The sequence below is a fragment of the Pinus tabuliformis genome, chromosome 7 (genome assembly GCF_031772625.1).
Source record: "Pinus tabuliformis cultivar Carrire ecotype Pingquan chromosome 7, CPIR1, whole genome shotgun sequence".
NCBI lineage: Eukaryota > Viridiplantae > Streptophyta > Pinopsida > Pinales > Pinaceae > Pinus > Pinus tabuliformis.
The window spans coordinates 1,540,206,907-1,540,231,302 of NC_142293.1; the positions used below are offsets into that span (position 1 = coordinate 1,540,206,907).

Here is a 24,396-nt window from a genome sequence, read left to right on the forward strand (position 1 = left end):
AATAAAACCCTAGAGCTAAGGAGTAATGCTTCCCTCTTCCGTGGGTAGTCCCTAGGTTAGGAACTCATGGAGACACATTATCCATGATTTCATAATCTGATAAGGCCTCTCTATCATAAAAAGTAAAAAACTTCCGCTACCAAATTTCACTTTGAGTTTTTGGGGGGCAATGTCATGGTAGTTGTCCACAACAATTCATTTTAAACAATGATTTTAATTTTTAAGTATTTATTTTTTAAAATAATTTGTTTTTACTAATATTTTTTTATTCAATTTTTTTAAGTTTATAATTAAGTTTTTGATGGAGGGAAAAATGTTTGATCATTTTTTAAAGTAAATTGTGTGTGTTTTTTTAAATCAATTATATATAAAAATCATTTATTAAAATATCAAGTTTTTCTGGGGAGGGGAAATGTTATATATATATATATATATGTTTTATTAAAAATGAAAGATGGTTTGGTATGTTTTTGTTTTCTTAGTTTTTAAAAATTAATTTGTTTATAATAATATTAGGTTTTCTTATTATAGTTTTATTAATACTATAATTTTAAAAAAGAATAGATTGTTATTTGTAATATTTTTTTTCCCAATTTGATAATTAATTTTATTTTTTTGTTGCAAGGGTATTTATCGTCAAGAATATGAATTTAAAAAAAAATGCAATTTTGATCTTCACAAATAGTTGATAAGGGAAGAGAACAAATACTATTGAAAATATTACTTTTTGTTTTTGGAGTTGATTTTAAGAATTTTGTTGGAACAATACAAGTTGTTAAGGTCATCGCTTTGAAGAATTTGTAATTTTAATTAAACAAAAATATAGTTGTTGGGATTACTTTACCATTCAAGAATTGATTTTAATGGTTTTGTTGACAAAAAATATAAAATTGTAGATGCCCATTTTAATTAAACAAAAATATAGTTGTTGGGATTACTTACCATTCAAGAATTGATTTTAATGGTTTTGTTGACAAAAAATACAAAATTGTAGATGCCCATTTGACCAATTTTGATAGAACCATAAAATCATTCTACCATGTTCAAAATTTGACCAGACCATAAAATCAATCTCAACTACTCCATTACCATGTTCAAAAGTTGACAGGACCATAAAGTCAATCTCAATCTCACATTTGTGATGAGAAAAAAAAACGAGGAAAAATTCAGTTATTTTTCTATTAACTCTACTATGAAGATCCATATCCTTTATTTATAAAAAGAAATGTTTATATTTTTTAGCTAATTAAAAAAATATAATATTTCCTAAATTAACTTTACTATTTCAATATCAACAAATCTATTATGATAAATAATTACAAAACTATTTATCATACATGATGAAAATAACTCAATATTTCTCAGCCATATACTATCAAACTCAATACGGGAGATTTAAATTTTATTAATAAAATATTTTTTAATAACTCCTTGCCCAAATTTTTAATTATTAAATATATATTAATATTTTTGAATCTAAACTATGAGAATGTAGATTTTGGCAGTGGCCATGTTATTAAAATTTAAATTTTTTCAAAAAAAAATGTGCGGAAGATTTACGCGAAATATTATCCATCGGGGTACAGTATACAGCGTGGAAGCAGTTTTGAGCTTGCCATTGTCAATTCTAGAGTGACTTACATCCCAAATGTAGTCAACAAGCTCGTGGAAGCTCGTACCAGATTCCCTTTCGCATTAATAGTCGCTTTGTGGTAGGTTCAGTGTTGTGGTCACTCTGTCAAACCTGGCAGGGTCAATGAGGTTTTGCATGTCGTGGAGAACTCTATATCACACACTACAAATTTTACTTTGATGAGAGAAACAACGGGCTGTAGATTGGGCATCGACTTCAAGCAACCCCCGTGGTAGTTACTGCTCAATTCTCTGGTCACAACATATGCGCACAACTAAAGGCTCGACTTCAAACACCCCCTGTGGTAGTTACTGCTCAATCCTCTGTTCACCCCAATTGCACGCATGGGTATCTACTAAAATGTCCAGCTTTATATTGCTGAAGATGCCCAGTCGACCTGGAATCTCTCCAAAGAAGAAATCAGGAAATTCATCATCATAAGCCTCCAGATATTACAAGTATGGGTTCAGAGCAGGCCATGAAATGGACGAATCTCGTTGCAGTGCTATGGATACAAGCTTGTTCTGGCACTAACTTTGATTTCTCTGACTATTCCTCGTCTCTGAAGCAGGTTTTGCAGATCGGTCAGGTCCAACTTAACAACCTTGCCGTGGCTTCGGACTTAGGAAAGGCGCTGGGATGGACAGCCGGATATGCAATGCGTCGTATGCCTCTGTGGGCAGTTATGCTCATAGCATCAATCATAGGACTCGTGGGTTATGGAGTCCAGTGGCTGGTTATAACGGAGAAGATATCAGCCCAGTATTGGCAGGTATGCGTGTATCTGCCTTTCCCATTTATTTCATTGAATTTCCGTAATTCCCATTTAACTATGTCTAATATCATAATATGTTATTTATAAAGTAAAGGTTTGAAATCCAGAGCTAAAATTTTGCAATATTACGTCTTCAATTTCTTATAGGATATATCAATGGCTCTGCTAGTTATTCCCCACTGAGAAAACTATTATAGACATATTATTTAACCATCTGGGCCAACTGTGGCTCGTGGATTATAACTCTGAGACAGTGGTGGTTTAAAAGGCATCACCTGCCACAAAAGCTTTGCCAATTTAGGGGTTGGCTTTGAGGTGTAAGTTTGCTGGTTGATGTGATAGTATGTTCCAGTAGTAACGTTGCCGATGGGTTTCAGCATCATGCCTTCTGGTTGTTGTCTGTGTGATTTTCAGAATAATTGTGACTCTTACTTCCACTAAAATGGTGTGTCTAGTGAATAGTCCCATGTGTAAAACAATTGTGATTTATAAGGCATTCTCCACGTCAAAAGTTTTTTCTGATCAGTATGTTCCCTTTGAGGTGCAAGTCCTTGAGTTAATGTAACCAACATCCTCCCTAACTCTGTTGCTAACATCCCTGACCTTTGCCATGTCATGCCTCGTGTGGACCCTCTTTTGCTAAGCTTTGTCAATTTGGAAATTGGCTTTGGTGTGCAAGTCCCTTGGCTTGATGTGATCCTGCCTTGTCTCCTCCATAAGTCTAGCTTCCAGATCCAAATCCCCCATGATAACCTCCTCCCTCACTCTGGTACTAAAATTGCTACTGGCAGGCTGCTAACATCCCTGATTTTTCCATGTGATGCCTCATGTGGTCCCTCTTTTGTTAAGCTTTGTCAATTTGGAAATTGGCTTTGGTCTGCAAGTCCCTTGCTTGATGTGATCCTTCCTTGTCTCCTCCATAACTAACCTCGGAATCGAAATCCCCATGATAGCCTCCTCCCTTACTCTGGTACTCAAATTGCTATGGACAGCTTCAGTGTGGTGCCTTGTGGGCACTCTTCTACTCGATGTCCATTTGGCCTGTGGTTGTTATCTATTCAATATCCATAATAATTACAAATCTTACTACAATAATGCTGTATTTCTATATTGGGATTTTGTTTCATATTACTCTCAACCTCCTCCTGTTTATTTCCTGGGTTATGAATTTACAGGTTTATCTCCTCTGCCTGTTAGCTGGGAACAGTATTTGCTGGCTGAATACTGTTGGTTTTATTCTCTGCATTCACTACTTTCCAACAAGAAAAGCAATGGCTCTTGGACTATCGACGAGCTACAATGGATTGTCAGCAGCACTATACACTTTGATTGTGAAGGCCATTTCCCTGGATAACGAGTCCTTGTATCTGTTACTAAATGCCATACTTCCATTGATAATTTGCTCCATTTTATTCACTTTTATCCGAAAGTTACCCTACACGGAGGATTCTGAAAGTGAATCTCTAAGAGATGGCGAGAGGTTTACATTCATTATCTTGAATATTATTGCGGTTGTCTTAGGGGTTTATCTCCTGGTCAACGAGTTTTTGAATTTCAAGAGCACATTGTCCTATAGACTGTATGCAATAGGTATGGTGCTGCTGTTAGTTGCCCCTCTATGTATACCTGGAGGCATCTATATACGTGATCTGAGAAACAACAGGGATGCAGCCATGGGATTGCAGGGTAATTATCCAAGAATTTCAGATGATAATAGAGAGTTAGCTAAACATTTTCTCTGTAGTGATGAAGCCAGAGATTTGCAGGAAAATGAAATGGAATTTGGGGATGAAGTAGTGCCTGAAGGTTCTGCTGGTGAAGAAGACTTTGCAGATAACAATTCAGACATTTGCAATAACATTTTCACAAGAATTCGGTCGTTTTGGTCTCATTCCCAGCCTAGCTTAGGCCAAGAGCATAATGTCCCTCAACTTTTCAGCAGCGTGGATTTCTGGTTATATTTCTTTATGTATTTTTGTGGGGCAACTCTTGGGCTCGTCTACAGCAATAATCTGGGGCAAATAGCACAGTCAAGAGGGCATTCCAGTGTGACAGTGTTTGTATCCCTTTATTCTTCATTTGCTTTCTTTGGCCGGCTCATGTCAGCAGCCCCTGAGTACTTTCCAAGGTATTCTCTATCTTGTGTTTTATAAATTGTTTTGAACTGGGGAATGGATAGAAATAACACTATGGGCATCCATGTTCTCATGGTAGATTGGGATTTCTTTACGTATTTGAGGTTTGTGCATATTTCATGAATATGTGTCTGCAAAATAATATGCTTTTTGGGTCCTTGCATAAATTATAAAAAACAAAAATAGATTTAGCATCATCATAGAGTGCAACATACTAATAAGACCCAATTGCCATTGACTTGGAGGCAACCTCTAAAAATATGAGTCTATCCCTATTGCAGTGGCAAGGGAAGCAGAGGGGGCCCACCTCTCCTGGCTCAGTTTCACAAAAGTTTGCATGTAACTACAAACCCCTCAAACAAACTGTAAGGTTCTTATCATTATCTATCCAATAATCGGTATGCCTTATGAAGAAGGGCTGGAGGGATCGCTACCTACTTAGATGTAACCTCTTAACAGATACGCATTCATCCTATACATGTAGATTGAACTTCCTTTATTTTGGAGCTGATGACTCAAGCTTAATTACACACTTCTTAGGTACCCACATTCTCTTAATCTGGTAGTGCAACACTAGTGTCAACCACAAAAGAGTTCCAATGATTTGGCTACTTATTCTTCACAGCAAGGTTGATGGCACTAGTATGAAGAAGGGGTCATGACAATAGGGGAAGGACACCGTCAGCAATGTGCGTGTCTATCACATAATTAAAGCAAGGACCCATTTAGCTGGATTTCTATTAAATTTTAGGTATGTTCTATGTTTAGAGCAATTTATTTCAATTTTCACAGTTAGCTCAATATCTTTTCCAGATTAGCAATCACATCAGCGTTAAAGTAAACTGTAGATAGAACATAAACATAAATCGCTGAAGACAAGCCAAGACAAGAGGACACAAGATGTGGCGCTAGCCAGGGACAAACCCCAACGTGGGGAAACCCTTGATCAATTCTTCTTATATGTTCTTCAATAGTTCAGCAGAGAGAGAGAGATTGTACGTTTATAACAGAAGTCAACACTTTGACTTATCTAGATAAAAGCGTAGATCATCTCTAAGAAGATGATACATGAGATTAGTTGAAGACACGCTGCTTCAACTGATTCTCCAAGGTGACTCCTTCACCTATCGTTGTGTTGCATTTCATCATCATGCTGCACCTCACCGTGTTGCATCATGTTGCACCCATCATCTCTATGCTGCATCTCATCATGACTGTACCCATCACTGTACTGCATTATGTGCCATTGTTGCACCATGTTGCTATACTGACCTATGCGTTGGCTACATCTTGCATGCTTGTTGTCCCTAGCATGCTTGTTGTCCTTTGCATGCTAGTTGTCTCTTGCATGCTAGCTGTAACATTGCATGCTTGGTGTATTTGCTGCTAAGTACCATACAACTGTCTCAATGTTAGTTAGTTGTCCGTTGCATGTTGCTCTCCTTCGAAGATAGATGCTCTAGCTGTTCCGGCAGTTTTGGCAATTTCAGTTGTTCCAGGCACTTCCAACAATTCCAGTTATTCTCGACAGTTCTAGCAGTTTCGGCTTTTCCCGGCAATTCCGGCTATTCTCGACAGTTCTGGCTATTCCAAGCAGTTTTGGCTATTCCCTATAGTTCCCGCAGTTCCGTCTTTTCCCAGCAGTTCTGGTTATTCCGGCAGTTCCAGCAATTCCAGCTATTCCCGGCAGTTCTGGTAGTTCTAGCTTTTCCTAGCAGTTCCGGCAATTCCGGCTATTCCCGGCAGTTCCGACTATTCCCGACAGTTCCAGCAATTCTGGCTATTCCCGGCAGTTCTGGCTTTTCCCGACAGTTCCGGTTTTTCCCGACAGTTTCGGCAGTTCCGGCAATTCCAGCTATTCCAGGCAGTTCCGGTAATTTCGGTTATTCCGGCAATTCCTGGCATTCCCGACAATTCCCGGTAGTTCCGGGCAGTTTCGACAGTTTCGGCTTTTCCCGGCAGTTCCGGCAGCTCCAGCGTTTCCCGGCAGTTTCGGCTATTCCCGGCAGTTCCGACAGTTCCTGGCAGTTCCAGCTTCTGCCCTCTAGATTAGGGCAGCGTTATCCCTTAGGATCTTTCCTCTTACTAAAACCCAAAGACAAGTAGAGAGGAAGAGATCCCAAGTGTGTTGAAATGACTTGAAGGCCACCTCTATTTATACTAAAACGTTGAGCACAAGTGGGGTTTATTTGGTTGCTTGCTGACTTTGACGAATTGTCCCATAACACAAATAAATTCATATCTCCATGAATACTTATCGGAATCAGATGATCTTTAGATCAATCCTACACCTCTCGATGAGAGGGATCCAAGAAAAATATCATCTTCCATTAATAAGATGACCCACATGGAGTTTGGCCCTAGTTGCCAATTTTAACACTCCCTCTCAACTAGGGAGAACTCCATCCGCTGATCCATATGTCCGACTGTACTATCTCTACCATCAGTGCCCTGCACTGCTCTGCTTTGCTGAACCATGAAGAAGAAGAATTGATCGAGAATGTCTCATACCATTCTCTACTGACCCGAAGTCAGTTTCATCTGAAGAGAGTGTGTCACATCACTCTTACTGGCCCGAAGTCAGTTTTATTGATCCCAGATCAATATCACAAGAGTGTCTCAAACCACTCATACTAATCCTAGATCAGTTTCATTGATCCCAGATCAATGGAGGTCATCCTAGCATAGGGAGTACGGTAGATACATCGATGCGTCCATCGATAGTACTACTATGGTCCCTAACCCCATTTCCCTGCTCATTGATCAAATGAGAGGTACTTCCCATGAGTCTCAGACTACATGGGTAGGATGCCTCGACAGGAGAACTAATCATCATGTCCACAGGAGAACGAATCATCCTGCCCCACACTCGCCACGGGAGAACTAATCATCCCGGCCCATAAGAGAACTAATCATCCTGTTTCACAGTTGCCACGGGATAACTAATCATCCCGGCCCATAGGAGAACTAATCATCCTGTTCCATAGTTGACACGGGAGAACTAATCATCCCAGCCCACAAGAGAACTAATCATCCTATTCCACAGTTGCCAGAGAACTAATCATGTAGTTTCATATTTCTGGCAGTGTATCTCAATCCATGAGAGATTGTGCCCCGAAGATATCTCAGAAGATTCTTGGCACCAATCCAGTGAGGCTCAACCAAATACGAGCTCACCATGCTAACTGCAAAACATATGTCCGGACGGAAGTTCACCAAAAACATCAACGCGAATGAGTTTATGAAACTCAGAGGCATTTCCCAAATCTGGTCTGACATCACTACCATATAACTTCTGAAAGTTAAGATCTTCGAGGTAGTCACAGGCTTGCAGTTTATCATTCCACATCCGGAATCCAACTCCCTCTTACTTCTGCAAATGAGAGGGTCTGCACCTGTCAGAAATAGGTCGTCCTCATAAGGTGCTGATATGAGAGGTCTATCATCCACAACCTTCAAACAATGGTTTGGATCGGCTTCACTCTTAGTGAATCTCAGCTTCATCTGACAGCTATCAATCCTCTCATACTACGCCCGGGGAGTTTTGCTTCAAGCCATAGAGGGCTTTCTTCCACCTGCATATGTGAGATTCCTGATCATCAATCTCAAACCCCTCAGGTTGTTCCAAACTTGTGGACCTGCTACATGAGGGGAATGGTCTCCTTGTAAGATTTTTCTTCGGTACATCTCAAACATGTACTTTCATGCTCTTTTTGAATTCAGGCATCCCTGTCACCATTTGACTCACAGACCTCCGGTGCTATGTGTCAATGGACATGGTCCCCAGTGGACTTCCTGCAACTTGATACAACCCTGAACTCAAAAACATCTTTGAAAATTCTATTTTCAAACACGTACCTTTCCATCAATGAGTGCCACCTTGTAACCTTTGACTTCCATTGCTGAAATGGACACCAGGTTCTTCTTGCGATCAGGTACATAAAAGAGATTCTGTAAATGAATCGAGTTACCCTCATTCAATTGAGGGGTAACATTCCCTACACCCTTTCCGGGATAGGTGGCATCGACTCCAAGTATAATCCCACGATTGTTTCCATCTCTACCAAATTAGAGAGTTCATCCTTCTATCTGATGAGGTGCCTGGGGTTCCTTACTTTTTTTGAAGAGTCGGCCATTTCCTTGATGACCTGCATTACCTGTCATTCCTTTGATCATTGAAGATGTCTTTGGAATGATTGTTATCTTCATCAAGAGGTGTATCTTCCATTCGGACACTCCTTCGTATAATGGCGGAACTTATTGCAACCAAGGCATCTGCCTTTCCTTCCACCCTTAGATCCGGACTTCCCAATGAAGTGATCTTTAGGTAGGCCATCAGAAACTTCCGCTGCACCATTCTGATAATATTCTCTGCTTCGACTTCACCCTCGGTGAATTTGAAGAGGGATGAGGAATCCACTGATCCTTTTGTCCTTTCCCAACTGTCTTCGGTGATTGCTCTTTCACTCTTACTTGGGCATTGTCTTCACCTCAGCTCTGATACCATGTTAAATTTTAGGTATGTTCTATGCTTATAGCAATTTATTTCAATTTTCACAGTTAGCTCAATATCTTTTCTAGATTATCAATCACATTAGCATTAAAGTAAACTGCAGATAGAACATAAACATAAATTGCAGAAGACAAGCCAAAACAAGAGGACACAAGATGTGGCGCTAGCCAGGGACAAACCCCAATGTGGGGAAACCCTTGATCAATTCTTCTTATATGTTCTTCAATAGTTCAGCAGAGAGAGAGAGATAGTACGTTTACAACAGAAGTCAACACTTTGACTTATCTAGATAAGGGCATAGATCATCTCTAAGAAGATGATACATGAGATCAGTTGAAAACATGCTGCTTCAACTGATTCTCCAAGGTGACTCCTTCACCTATCATTATGTTGCATTTCATCATCATGTTGCACCTCACCGTGCTGCACCCATCATCTCTATGTTGCATCTCATCATGACTGTACCCATCACTGTACTGCATTATGTGCCATTGCTGCACCATGTTGCCATACTGACCTATGTGCTGGTTGCATCTTGCTTGCTTGTTGTCCCTAGCTTGCTTGTTGTCCCTAGCATGCTTGTTGTCCTTTGCATGCTTGTTGTTGCATGCTAGCTGTCCCTTGCATGCTAGCTGTAACATTGCATGCTTGGTGTATTTGCTGCTAAGTACCATACAACTGTCCCAATGTTAGTTAGTTGTCCCTTGCATGCTGCTCTCCTTCGGAGACAGATGCTCTAGCTGTTCTGGCAATTTCGGTTGTTCTCGACAGCTCTGGCAATTCTAACTATTCTCAGTAGTTCTTGCTTTTTCCGGCAGTTTCAGCGATTCTTGGCAGTTCCGGCTATTCCTAGCAGTTTCGGCTATTCTCGACAGTTTTGGCAGTTCTGGCTTTTCCCGGCAGTTTTGGTTATTTCGACAGTTCCGGCAATTCCGGCGATTCTCAATAGTTCTGGCAGTTCCAACTTTTCCTGGCAGTTCCTACAATTCCAGCTATTCTAGCTATTCCCAACAGTTCCAACAGTTCCGGCTATTCCCAGCAGTTCTGGCTTTTCTCGGTAGTTCCGACTTTTCTCGGCATTTCCGATAATTCCGGCTATTCCCGGCAGTTCCGGCCAGTTCCAGCAGTTCTAGCTATTCCCGGAGGTTCCGATAGTTCCCTGCAGTTCCGGTAGTTCCGACAATTCCGACTTTTCCCGACAGTTTTGGCAATTCCAGCTTTTCTTGGCAATTCCCGGTAGTTCTGGCAATTCCGGCTATTCCCGGCAGTTCCGGCAATTTTGACTATTCTCGGCAGTTCCGGCTTCTGCCCTCTAGATTAGGGCAGCGTTATCCCTTAGGATCTCTCCTCCTACTAAAACCCAAAGACAAGTAGAGAGGAAGAGATCCCAAGTGTGTTGAAATGACTTGAAGGTCACCTCTATTTATACTAAAACGTTGAGCACAAGTGGGGTTTATTTGGTTGTTGGCCGACCTTGACGAATTGTCCCATAACACAAATAAATTCATATCTCCATGAATACCTATTGGAATCAGATGATCTTTAGATCAATCCTACACCTCTCGATGAGAGGGATCCAACAAAAATATCAAATTCCATTAATAAGATGACCCACATGCAGTTTGGCCCTAGTTGTCAATTTTAACAATTTCCCTCCCTTCTCTCAGCATAACTGCTGAGAAAAATATCAGCTGTTTGGCAGGGTCACATCTTGGTGTGTTTAAGGTTCAGGGATTTGTAATAATGTTAACCCTTCTTCCTAAGAGATTTTAGGAGCTTATCAAGTGTATCGGGTCACCTCTGAAAGCATTTTTAACCAAATTAAACTATTAAAGGATGAAGAATTGGACTTATTTTATGAAAACTAATCAATAGTAAAAATGTTTTAGCAGAGAAATTGACCCACAACTAGTAATGGTGCCTCCTAAGCAACTGTTCAAAGCACATTATGATGCAGCGACAGCCAGGAATTCCTTCCTGTCATCCCTTAAACAAAATCCGCCGCTATCTCCAACAAACAGCATCAGGGAGGCTTGCTGTTCTAGCCAACCAGTAACAGCAGAAAGCTCATTTCATGCATGCACTGTATTGGTTTTGATTTTGTGCTTGTGAGAATCAATGTTGAAGAATAAATATTTACTTATAAGAAGCCCTTATTTCATTCTTGGCTTGGAAGTGTCCTACTGACCATGTGTTCAACAAGGCACAGTCCCACTTGCAGCTCACGACATCCTCTCTTTAAATCAGAGAGCCCCTCCTTCCCACTAGAGGTAGTTGAGGTATTGCAATTTCTCTTGCTTGTGCTTTCTTGGAAAGTACTTTACATTATCCTCTGGCCTTCAAGGAATGTGTGTGACTGCTTGCTCCACATCTCTATAGTTTACCTCATGGTCTCAAGTAGTATGCTTCCATATTTCCTAACGATAACTTCAAAGGAGAAACAGAATTAGGAAACCCACAGAAATGGTGAGGGGTACATACGTTGCGACAGCTCGAAGTTGGAGCTAATTGTAGGGCAGTGAACTTCTAAGGTGAAAGAACTCAAGCCAACCCACTTATTCCATTGAGATCTGGAAAAAGGCCTTGGGATCAACATATGGGTTTTGAAATTGGCTTACCCCTATAAGTTTCCATGATTTTTCCTTCAACTATCTGAAGTTTATTCCCATTTAACATTTTAGAAGCTTAGCCACTCTTCAAGGCATAGAGATGCCAACTAATAAGCTCCTATTGTGCCTCTCCACCTTAGAGCTTCGTTGTTAGATCCTTCTGGATGAGTCATGTGGAGAACACCCAAGGCACCATAATTACTATAAGTGGAAGAAAAAGCGAGTGGCTAAACCTTGATTAATTGAAAAGTTGCAAGTGAATGAGGTGGACATCGTAAGCCACAGACATAACGATGCGTGTTTAATAAGCATGTGCTTACTTTTGATCCTTGAGGTTTTCCAACTTGAAATCAAAAATCCATGCCATAGACTTACATTTTCTTTAATAGAAAGAGCATTTAACCTTTTGTCTATGTAGAAGAATGTCTAAGAAATAGATTGCCACTTTAGCAATCTCCTAGTTGAAAATTCATGTCATGTTTAGCGAAGTTAGTTGTGTTAAAGTGCGAGAGCAGAGTTTATTTCTAGTTCTACACACCAAAAACTGTGCTTGAGCACTATTGCCATAGAATCTAACAGGTCCAGTGCAAAGCCTCATTGGGTGGGGCCAGACCCTATGACAACAAGAGAGTTTATTTCTGCATACCAAAAACTGTGCTTGAGCACTATTGCCACAGAATCTAGCAGGCCCAGTGCAAAGCCTCATTGGGTGGGGCCAGACCCTATGACAACAAGAGAAAGGGTTGCCAGTCACGTCAACAACCTTTCTCCTACTCTTTAGTGGTATTGAACCACAAGGGAGGCTTCCCTAGATCACCTAAAATATATTCTAATGCTATGGCCCAAGGTGATAGATAAAAGGTCCGTAATGTGGCCTAGAGTACCAACAAAGTCTAGGTAGGCCTAGGCATTCCATACCAAGGTTCAAATACTCTAAGGCTGCTATAAGTCAGGGTTTCTTTGATATGCAATAATAAGGTGCACAATTGTCATATAGCAGCCCAAAGAATACACCTTCTAATGATAATCAATAAAGAGGAGCAAAGATCTTTCAACAAACAATAGGATTAGGGCTAGAAAGCTGATTTTTATGGCTGAAATGCATGCATAAACAGAAAACAAGTGTGATGTCAGCCCTAAATAGGAGGGATAGACCATGCACTATGCTAGATTTTCCTTTATATGTTTTATAGATGCAATTCCTAAATTATGAGCCACAAACAACCAACACAAATTCACTTTTATGGAGAAAATTTCCTTAACCCTAGCCGCTAACACTAGACATCTAGGAAGAAGGGAAAAAGGAAGAAATTTAATAAATTTTTTGGATGATCAAAACAACAAAGATTAGTGCCTTATCCTACAAGGGTTTAATGGAGTCCTCTGGGGCTAAATTTCATGGAAGAGACTTTGATGGAGTAATGGGGATGACAAGGGCCTTTGTTTTCAAAACCTTAAATATTTTTCTTCTGAGGGGAGAAATTAAATATAAGGAATGCAAAACAGAGTTTCCTTTTAGGCTTCCAAGAGAACAATTTTGCATGCAAAATGCAAGATTTCAACATAAGTTAAGCATTTAGTGTTAGCATAATTAGAAACCCTACTTCATACATACAATATGCAAAATATCAAATATAACACCATAAACATACAAAGTTCTCCAAAGAAGCATTTCTTTCAATCCCAGAAAAACATCTCCATGCAAAATATCATCTCCACAAGAAATTTTGCAACTGCTCTAATGAACAATCTGAAAACTAGTTTCTTTTCATTAAGACATAGAATTTCTCTACTTCTTTGCAGCAGAATAGGAACAGAAATAAAGACAGTCACCCAATGACAAAAAAACACAATATTTTCCAAGGAACCAAATTGGGAAAACCCTCTGTTTGTTGTAGAAATTTTATTGAAAAAGCTGAGCAAATAGAATTAATTACAAAGCAAATTGTTTCACTAGAGAACAAGGTTGTTCTCTCTGCTGACACGTAGCTGAAACCTGCTTGCAAAAATCCTGCACTTAGCTCCTAAATCCTTGTGATTGCCCTGGAAATTCCTCCTATTTCCTAGCGCATACCAAAAAGATTTTTCTTTGCCAAATACTACGTATAGGCCTCTCCTTCACGCTATTCCTAGCTCTACTAGCTCACACACACAAACTCGTGCTCTCTATTGTCTTGTCTCACAACCTTGTGCTCACACAACAATGAATCAATTATGTGCCTTTGTCCTCCTTATAAGCTTTTCAACCCATCTAAAACTGGCAAGTTTATTTCTAGAATTCGGTCTTGTGATTGATTAGTTAATTGAGTCTAACTGACTCATGTAACTCATCCTGCCTCAAATAGAAACTGAAGCTCACTTGCTTGTCCTTCTCCAAAGATAACCCGCACTAGGAGACAAACGAACTAAGTCTCCAACTCTTGCGCTTAAGTCAAACTGCTCCATGACTCGTCCTAATTTTTAGGAACTCATCCTAACTTTTAGGAAATTATGCATGCTAAGGAAAAAGTGATTGTGGTCTCTTTGACTAAGGCACAAGTCAAAGAAGGACCTTTCTCGCTACTATTTTCAATACTCCTTAGCGAGGAAGGTGCTTCTGAATGAACCTCGTCCACTTGGATCTGTCTCCAACACTACCATGTTCTTTGCTGCTATAGATGCTCCCTCTGAACTAGAGGACTTCCTTGCTTTCTTCTGTGAAACTTGATCTGAATACTTGTTCTTTCCCACCATGCTCTGTGAGTCCATACTTCAGCCATAAGTGCCATGTACCCTGTGTACTTCTGTGGCTGCTTCCTCTAGATGAAGGTGATACTGGAGGATCCAACCCTATCCCAAACACCCGTAAACAAATCCTCTACCCTCTTGGCTTGAACTCTCCCTATACTAGGAGTCACTGATTGTGTGGCTGCCTCCATTTGCCCTGGGCTATGCTCATCATCCTATTGGTTGGCCCAACTGCCAACTAGCTTAGACGCAAACTCAGATACTAGTTGAAGCTCCATCTTGAGAGCTCTATCCTGCGCTCGCTCAACCACCACTTCTCTACTTTGAGCCTCCCTGCCTTGCTACTCAAGGCTGCACCTGTCTCTACCTGCAACTTGTAGAGATTCTTCACCCTCACACCTATCTACTTCTTACATCCAAAAGCTAAGTGTTGGAGGTACGCCTTACCTCTATTGAAGATGATATCATATCCCTTGTCCTCAAGGGTAGCTACCGAAACAAGATTTTGCCTCAATCCTGGAACATAGAGAACATCTTTGAGACGAAGAGAATTACCTGACTCCCTCTAAAAATTGAAAGTACCAACTCCTCTAATCACATATTGACCATCATCTCCTAGCTCAATCTGAAACTGCATATCCTTCTCCTTTAGGTGGTCGAAACTCTTCTTGCTCCTGGTCATGTGGAACGATGCTCCTAAATCAATATACCATATACTGACATCTATTGAGCTTGTCATGCAAGCAATCAATGAGAAATATTTCTTGAATTGGGCAAAAAATGCATCTACCTCCGCTGATGGAGCTACATGATCCTTATTAGACTCCTTCTTCCGCTTAGGACACTTAGTTGCATAGTGTCCAAACTCCAAACTCATGGCAATGGAAGCACTTGATCTTGCTTCCTTCTTCTTGCCCTTCTGACTGGACTCGGTCTGTGCACCCTATCCTGAGGTTTCAGCCCTCTTGTTAGGGAACTTGTATAGCAGTACACTAACCTCCTTTAAAACCTATGTAACCCTTCCTCTTCAAGCCTTCCTTCACTGCGTTGTAACTCGGCCTAATACATGCTATTATTCCAAGGTTATCCAGCACCATCTAGCTCCCATCTAGGGCTTCGGCCCTCCTGCAACAAGCACAAAAATATGTTGCTTGATGCACATAAAATTACACTACAAAAAAAAGAGTAAAAAATTGCCCTCAACCTCAGCCACCAGCTCCCCAAACTTGGCCTCTACCAATCACAAGAAAAAGACACAAGAAACTCAACTCCTCCTTCCTTTGATAAGGCTCCTAGAGGCTGCGACTACTTCAAAATCGATATCCTTCCTCGATGATGAAATCATACTTGTGTTGAATGTGTTTCTTCACACTATGATACTATGTAGAAATTCCATAAAATTCTGCAACAGTGCAACTACTCTAATGAACAATCTGAAAACTAGTTTCTTTTCATTAAGAAACAAAATTTCTCTACTTGCTTGCAGCAGAATAGGAACATAAATAAATATAGTCACACAATGTCAAAAAAACAAAATATTTTTCAGGGAACCCAACTGGGAAAACCCTCTGCTTGTAGAAATTTTATTGACAAAGTTGAGCAAATAGAATTAATTACAAGGAAAATTGTTTCACTAGAGAACAAGGTTGATCACTTTGCTAATGTTTAGCTGAAACCTGCTTGCAACAACCCTGTCCTTAGCTCCTAAATCCTTGCGTTGGCCTTGAAGATTCCTCCTATTTCCTAGCACAGACCAACAAGAATTTTCTTTGCGAAAGACTGTGTATAGGCCTCTCCTTCAAGCTCTTCCTAGCTTTGCTAGCTTACATGCACCAACTCGTGCTCTCTATTGTCTTGTCTCACAAACTTGTGCTCACACAAACAATGAATCAATTTTATGCCTTCGTACTCCTTGTAAGCTTTTCGACCCATCTAAAATTGACAAGTTTATTTCTGGACCTCGGTCTTGTTAATGACTAGTTAACTGAGCCTAATTGACTCATGTAACTCGTCCTGCCTCAAATAGAAACTAAAGCTCACTTACTTCTCCTTTTCCAAAGATAACTCGCACTAGGAGACAAACAAGTTGAGTCTCCAATTCGTGCAATTAAGTCAAATTGCCCCATGACTCCTAATTTTTGGGAACTTGTCCTAATGTTTAGGAACTCGTTCATGCTAAGGAAAAAGTAGTTGTGGTCTCTTTGACTAAGGCACAAGTCAAAGAAGGACCTTTCTCGCTACTATTTTCAATGCTCCCTCTGAACTAAAGGAATTCCCTGCTTTCTTCTGCGGAACTTGATCTGAAGACCTATTCTTTCCCACCATGCTTTGCGAGTCGATCACTTCAGTGGTAAGTGCCATGTACCCTGTGTACCTCTGTGGTTGCTTCCTTTGGCTAAAGGTGATACTGGAAGATCCAACTCTATCTTGATCTCCCGTAAACAAATCCTCTACCCACTTGGCTCGAACTCTCCCTATACTGGGAGTCACTAATTGAGTGGTTGCCTCCACTCGCCCTGGGCTATGCTCCTCATCATCCTGCTGGTTGGCCCAACTGCCAACTAGCTTAGACTCAAACTCAAATACTGGTTGAGGCTCCATTTTGAGAGCTCTATCCCGCTCTCACTCAACCACCACTTCTCTACTCTGAGATTTCCCTGCCTTGCTGCTCAAGGCTGCACCTGTCTCTACCTGCAGCTTGTAGAGATTCTTCACCCTCATAGCTATCTGTTTCTTACGTCCAGAAGCTAAGTGTTGGAGGTATGCCTTACCTCTGCTAAAGATGATATCATATCCCTTGTCCTCAAGTGTAGCTACCGAAACGAGATATTGCCTCAATCCTGGAACATAGAGAACATCTCTGAGATGAAGAGGATTACCTGACTCCCTCTGAAAATTGACAATACCAACTCTTCTAGTTGTGTATTGACCATCATCTCTTAGCTCAATTTGAAACTGCATGTCCTTCTCCTTCAGGTCGCTGAAACTCTTCTTGTTCCCGGTCATGTGGAAGGATGCTATTGAATCCATATACCATATACTGACATCTATTGAGCTTGCCATGCAAGCAATCAATGAGAAATCTTTCTTGAATTGGGCAAAAAATGCATTTACCTCCATTTATGGAGCTACATGATCCTTACTAGACTCCTTCTTTTGCTTAGGACACTTAGTGGCATAGTGTCCAAACTCATGGCAATGGAAGCACTTGATCTTGCTTAGATCCTTCTTCTTTCCCTTCTAACTAGACTCGTCTTGTGCACCCAATCCTGAGGTTTCGACCCTCTGGTTAGGGCACTTGTACAACAATACACTATCCTAGATCTCGACTTCTAAACCTCCTTTAAAACTTGTGTAACCCTTCCTCTTCAAGCCTTCCTTCACTATGATGTAACTCGACCTAATACATGTTGTTGTTCCAAGGTTATTCTACCTTCGTCTAACTCCCATCTAGGGCTTCGACCCTCCTACAACAAGCACAAAAATCTATTGCTTGATGCACAAAGAATTACACTACCAAAAAAAAGAGTACAAAACTGCCCTCAATCTTAGCCACCAATTGCCCAAACTCGGTCTCTACCAATCATAGAAAAATGACATAATAAAATCGGCTCCTTCTTCTTTTGATAAGGCTCCTAGAGGTTGTGGCTACTTTAGATTAGATATCCTTCCTCTATGATGAGTTCATACTGGTGATGAATGTGTTTGTTCACGCTCTGATAACATGTAGAAATTCCATGAAATTCTGTAATTGCTCTAATGAACAATCTGAAAACTAGTTTCTTTTCATTAAGACACAAAATTTCTCTACTTGCTTGCAGCATAATAGGAACATAAATAAATATAGTTACACAATGACAAAAAAAACACTATTTTTCAGGGAAACCAATTGGGAAAATCCCCTGCTTGTGGAAATTTTATTGACAAAGTTGAGCAAAAAGAATTAATTACAAGGAAAATTGTTTCACTAGAGGGCAATGTTGTCTTGCATCAATCCTGTCCTTAGCTCCTAAATCCTTGCATTGGCCCTGGAAGTTCCTCCTATTTCCTAGCGCATGCCAGCAATAATTTTATTTGCCAAACACTGCATATAGGCCTCTCCTTCACGTTCTTCCTAGCTTTGCTAGCTCAAACACACAAACGCGTGCTCTCTATTGTCTCGTCTCACAACCTTGTGAACGCACAAAAGTGATTTGAGTGATACCCAGAAGATCCTAGTTGGTACCAAGCATCTGTCAACAAGTGGTGATTCCAGGCCTGTGAATGCTATCTGGAAGCCCGTCCATCCATCCAACAGCTCCTTGGAGGCCCCCGTCCGTCTGTAAGTTCAACGCGCTATAAGTTGGGGGCATAACAAAAAGGTTCGTCCTCCTTATAATCTTTTCGACCCATCTAAAACTGGCAAGTTTATTTCTAGAACTCAGTCTTGTGATTGACTAGTTAATTGAGTCTAAATGACTCATGTAACTCGTCCTCCCTCAAATAGAAACTAAAGCTCACTTGCTTGTCCTTTTCCAAAGATAACTTGCACTAGGAGACAAACGAATTGAGTCTCCAACTCCTGCGCTTAAGTCAAACTGCTCCATGACTCATCCTGTTTTTTAGGAACTCGTGCATGCTAAGGGAAAAGTGATTGTGGTCTCTTTAACTAAGGCACAAGTCAAAGAAGGACCTTTCTCGATACTATTTTCAACACCATATAAAATCACATCTTGTCCAATGTAACGAAAAAGACTAATTCGCACTCTTAGAAGAGAAGTGTGAGTAATGTGTGATGATGAAATGAATTGAGGGGGAGTCTTTATTTATATGAGACCTAAATCCCACATTTTTACTAAAAAAAATAAAAACCCTAATTACAAGTTTACTTTGAGTGTTCCACAAGAGTGAGGTTACAAGCCAACCTCATAGCTCAAAAACATAACAAAAGATGCCAAAAATGCCCACACGTGGAGGAGAATCTGAAAAACCTCCTCCACTATGATATCATCCTCCAAAGGAGCTCTAAATTCCATAAGCAAGTGTCAAATGGGCTAATGAGTGGTCCATACTCCACGAAGTAGCTCTAGGATCATGGGCATGCTTCCAAAGTGCTTCCATACCAAGACGTCATCACCATAGTGCCCTAAAGGGCAAGAGGGGTGTTGTGGCACTAATCTACTCAAGCATTGGGGTCAAAGAGTGATGTACAAGCCCTCCCTTGTTATCTCAAGGATAACCATCATCATTCGGGCTCCAAAACAAGTAATGTCCATCAAAAAATGTCAAGGCCAACCTAGGGGCATCTTGGGTCCATTGGGCACATCATCAATATCTCCAACACCAACCTTCACGGGCTCAACGTTTTAGAATCTGGGGGCACCTTTGAGTGTCAAATACCATGTGGAATCATCAAGTTGCTCAACACTCTACTATGGGTAGGAAACGCTGCATCTACAAGGTCATATTTGCTCTTTGGAATGTGTAAAACGAACTTTGGAATGCTACTGAGAAGGAGGATAATCATGTCTCCAAAGGCTTCTATTGTTGTGACAATACCACCTAACAAAACCTTATTCAAAATCAAGTGAAATCACCAATCATTAGGGAAAATAACCATAAATGCATCATAGTGGACCATAACTACTATTGGGGTCATAGTAATACTTCACACAAAACTTACTTTCAAATGTCTAACTAGATCAAGTCCCATGAACAAGTTACCTTCTTATGTTAGGGATGGTTAGATGGATAACCCTATTTAATGTTTACAGCGCCCAAGGTAAAGTGACAAGTCCCAAGTTAACCCATCAATTCATAGGTGTGTGTGAAAATTGTGGCTGCAGACTGGGAAGGACTTCAAGGCAAGGTGCCATAGCCAAGTGACTAGCTATTGGAGGTCCAACATCCTGAGTGTTAAGATGTAAGGAGGGAGCAATCGTGGAGGCATGAGTTACCCCTTTCCTCGGTTTGTTTTTTCCATCCCTCTAGTGCACCTTTACTTCTTTATAATTTGCTTCGATTTGGATGCATGTCTCAGGTGCCCAAGCTTGCTTTTGAGATTATTACCCTTTAAGGATGATTTAGTTTATCACTCATCAAGGTTGGGACAATAAAATGGTTCCTTTTACAGATGAAGCATCATGTTCTTGAGGAACTGGGTGATGGCCAATGAAAGGAATAAAGTTCATGCTAGGCTTTTGCCCATGTGCTAATTAAATGTCCCAACCATCTTTTGCATTTTGTCTTATTCTTTCGGTGTGGCTTTCTTATGCTTTTACCTTTCTTTTAGCTGCATCAACTGCCTAGGAAAATTTTTCCCACCCAAACTAAAGGATGAGGATGAGGATGAAAGGGTGTTAATCCTCATGACCATTGACCAATAACCACCGTCTTGATGAATGGAGATGAAATAATGGGAAAGATGGAAAGTGGTAACTATGGAATATTATGAACACACTAGTTCAATCAAAGCTTCCCCAGTAGTTCTCTGACTAAAACCTTAAGGCCTCAGAGGAGGTCCCACTGGATTAGAGTCAAAGACTAACCTCCCAAGTGAAGTGAGAAACAAGAATACAATCAAGGTTCGTCAATCATTGATCCATATTAGCATGCCCATAACATTAGGTGAAAGCCCATGATTACAAAATGGTTAAGTGCTTGTCGATGGATGGCCCACCTTCCTTCAAGAAGGAATGTCAGATGGAAGAGAGAAATTTGACTGGAGGAAGAAGTGGAGGATCATGGCATCATGTGACACGCTGATCAAATAGGGCTGCTCAGTGGTTGGCTATCTGAGGAGAGAAATTTTGTCATATGGGTTGGCCACATTTTGGTGGATAACAAGCATCTATTGAATCAATTTAGTTATACATATAAATACAGTAAGCTTTATCTCATGATAGACAAACAAACTTGATCACACAATTACTTAGTTGAGCACATATCTCAACCTCACACCATTCAAGGAAACATTTACGTAGAGAGAATCTCTCACATCCAACTAGTTCCAACAACCTCTGAAAAACTAGGAATAGACTTTTATGTAGATACCAACTATACTTAATAATGATCAATACTTGTTACAACCACATATATGATCACGCCTAAGACAGGTAGAAGTTACATACCCCAACAATCCTTAACAACTACCTATCTTAATTTTTGATAGCTGAGGTCTCCATGAACATTTTTCGTACAACAAATTCTTCACTATGAATCAAAGAACCTCTTGATCAGCAAAGTTTGTCTCTAGTCCATCTTGGTATTTACAGCTCATTTTTCAAACATACAGATATCACCAAAACTATTGACATCCATATAAAGGAATAATTGTCCTCTGGAATACATGGGTAACTAATCATGCAACCACCTGTCTAATAGGAATGTCCTTCATGTACATGGTTTATTCAACTTCTTGATGAACTCCCCTGAATGTGAAGCTTGACCTCCCAGAGTCTACAACAAATATGGTCCACTCTAGGTGTTAAAGAACTCCAAGTCTTACATCGATATGCTCTTTACATGTTACATAGATACAGATACATACACTAGATACTCCATCTCATGGAGATACTAAGTTACCATCTTCAATCAAAGCATCACATCATAAACTTGCTATAACTATTTAGTGTGATTCACTTTACAATATGCTCAAGTCTTTTTTCATTCAACAACCTTGTTTAACCTTATTTGTCCACCATTACCTAATCTTTGTTGCTGTCACAACCAATCTCCACTGCTGCCATAAAAACTGTCAACAACTTCCCTTTGATCCAACTCAAAAGAAATCTCTATTACATCTAAGACAACATTCCTATTACATCTATGACAACATTCCTTCCTTCTTGCTACAATCACGAACATTTTTTGTTCTCCATGCATGTGCAAACAATTTTGCTAGTAACTTTTAGTGCAATTGATCCACCACTCTTTGCTGACACTTGTCCTTGTCCTCGTTCAGTTTCATAACATCACCCAAAGTGCACATCCAACTTGGAGTGTCAAAAACTCCTTTTACAATTGTACAACCTCCCCCTTCAGGGAAATGCTCAAGTAGGATTGAATGGCCAATTCAACCTATACACCCAAGCACAAAGATGCACTTTCATAGTTAAGATGAATTCACCTACTCTTCATAGAGACCAAACCTACCAGCTTCGACCCATTGCGACTTGAGTCATCTAGCTCTTGTCTTAGACACACCAACATCCCTTAACAATCTCTGATACACCAAACAAGCTATATGTCAAAGCCAAAATAATTTCCTGTGCTTCTCCACTCACCTATAGAATTGTTATCTTGAACAAGTAGCAACTGGAAACCAATCATACCACTGGTACCTCAGATTGACTGGGAACATGTTGTACTTTAGGGCCTAACACCAATCTAACAATCAAGACTGAATAACTGACCATCACAGAGGCATACTTCCATCTTACTAGGACACCTAGGTATCCAACAATGGTGCTTTCCAGTTCTACAGGAAATTAGTCTGGATATGGGATGTATCAATGCCAATTTAGCATTCTCTACACCTGCCAATGAGGATATATAGTGCAACATTCGTTAAACAATCTTTCATCAAGGAACAAATCATGTAGCTATCACTCCCTTCCAGCCACAATACATTTTACACTTTTTCCATTACATCAATCAACATATTTATAAAAAAAACATCAGCACGAGATAATAACTCATAAACAGGAATATTATATTCCACCTATGAAATCATGCACATACTTGGCATCTTCGCTTGTACCTTTGATATCTTTATCTAGTCCATGGGAAAGTAATTGCGATAGAGTGCACAAAGACAATTTTTTGTGTAGAAATGAAGTCTGCTCTCCCACTTCAAAAAAATGTTGTTGGTTTGAATCTTCCCCTACCAAATTGCATAGTATATCTTTGAATCATATTACTGGAACAAAGTAGAAGATGCACCAATTGATAAAATAGCAATTACTGAATTTGAATGTGATCGTAAATGGCACTGATAAATGTAAGCACAATATTGCAGTGTCATGAGACTTAGAAGGCCATGGTGGATGTGTGTAGCGCTGATCCCTATACCTCCTTCTTTCTTCTACTTGGCGACAGGTGCTGCTGCTTCTCTCTATGTCAGCACTTGCATCCTAGGCATGTGCTCTGGATATATCATCTCAACTGGAATTTCTTTGAGTGCTGAGCTGTTTGGGATCAACAGTTTTGGAGTGAATCATAACATTGTGATTGCTAATATTCCTTTTGGCTCTTTGCTGTTTGGCTCTATGGCTGCTCTGATCTATGACGACAATGCTGAAGGTGGAGAAATCCAGGAGAGAAAACTTGGCAGGATGATTGTTTGCATGGGAGTAAAGTGTTACAGGACTACATTTATCATATGGGGTTGTATTAGCTTGATAGGCATAATACTCAACTCAATTCTTGTGCTGAGGACTCGGAGGGTTTACGAGATCAGATACAAACAAGAAGAAGAAAGAGAGGTTCATTCCATGTGAAGGAAAAATCTTGCACAAAAATATTCAGAAAGAATGCAAAATTCTTGAGCTAATCCCCACAACTCTCACACATATGCAAGGTTAATGACCTTCTCAAAGTAAAGTCTGGTTACATAGCATTAAATCCAGAGTTAAAGTTTATAAATGTGTACAAACTGTTTTATATCTTATATACAACAGAATATTTATCCATTTAGATCAAACTAGGAATCTCAATCCAGTCTTGGGACCCAGATTGATTGATTGCCAAAAATGAACTGATTGTTTTCCACAACAGAAATTCTGATATTATATGTTGCATGAGATGTATTACCTATCATAACTTCTACGATAGGGAAAATTAACATTCAAAATAATACTACTGTCTGAACTAATTTCTAACAAAATATCATGATTGGATTGCTGATAGACCAAAAGTTTAAAATTTAAGATATAAAAAATTGAAATAAACATAACATATATTACTCTAGTTTCTCAAACAATCCATAAAAGAACACATATAACGGTTGGCTGTCGTAAGTTGAC

The 24,396-nt window shown here is 40.0% G+C and overlaps 1 protein-coding gene across 3 annotated transcripts; it reads left to right on the forward strand.

Annotated features, from left to right (window-relative positions):
• Positions 1-1,646: 1,646 nt before the first annotated feature.
• On the forward strand, positions 1,647-24,171 carry LOC149253765 (protein NUCLEAR FUSION DEFECTIVE 4-like). Of its 3 annotated transcripts, XM_089460014.1 has the most exons (4): positions 1,652-2,091; positions 2,205-2,405; positions 3,584-4,536; positions 23,391-24,171. In XM_089460014.1, exons 2-4 carry the CDS (start codon positions 2,292-2,294, stop codon positions 23,869-23,871), a joined length of 1,548 nt encoding a protein of 515 aa, XP_089316140.1. In that variant the 5' UTR covers positions 1,652-2,091; positions 2,205-2,291; the 3' UTR covers positions 23,872-24,171. The 3 variants fall into 3 exon arrangements, with proteins under 3 accessions (XP_089316141.1, XP_089316139.1, XP_089316140.1); XM_089460015.1 differs by having other exon boundaries at positions 1,647-2,405; positions 23,471-23,699; XM_089460013.1 differs by having other exon boundaries at positions 1,651-2,405.
• Positions 24,172-24,396: the final 225 nt, after the last annotated feature.

Bases quoted from the DNA above. Each gene is read 5' to 3' on its own strand.
- LOC149253765 (XM_089460013.1), top strand. From the start codon at position 2,094: ATGGGTTCAGAGCAGGCCATGAAATGGACGAATCTCGTTGCAGTGCTA. The intron at 2,406-3,583 runs GTATGCGTGTAT...ATGAATTTACAG, and splicing joins TATCAGCCCAGTATTGGCAG to GTTTATCTCCTCTGCCTGTT. The intron at 4,537-23,390 runs GTATTCTCTATC...ACAATATTGCAG, and splicing joins GCCCCTGAGTACTTTCCAAG to TGTCATGAGACTTAGAAGGC.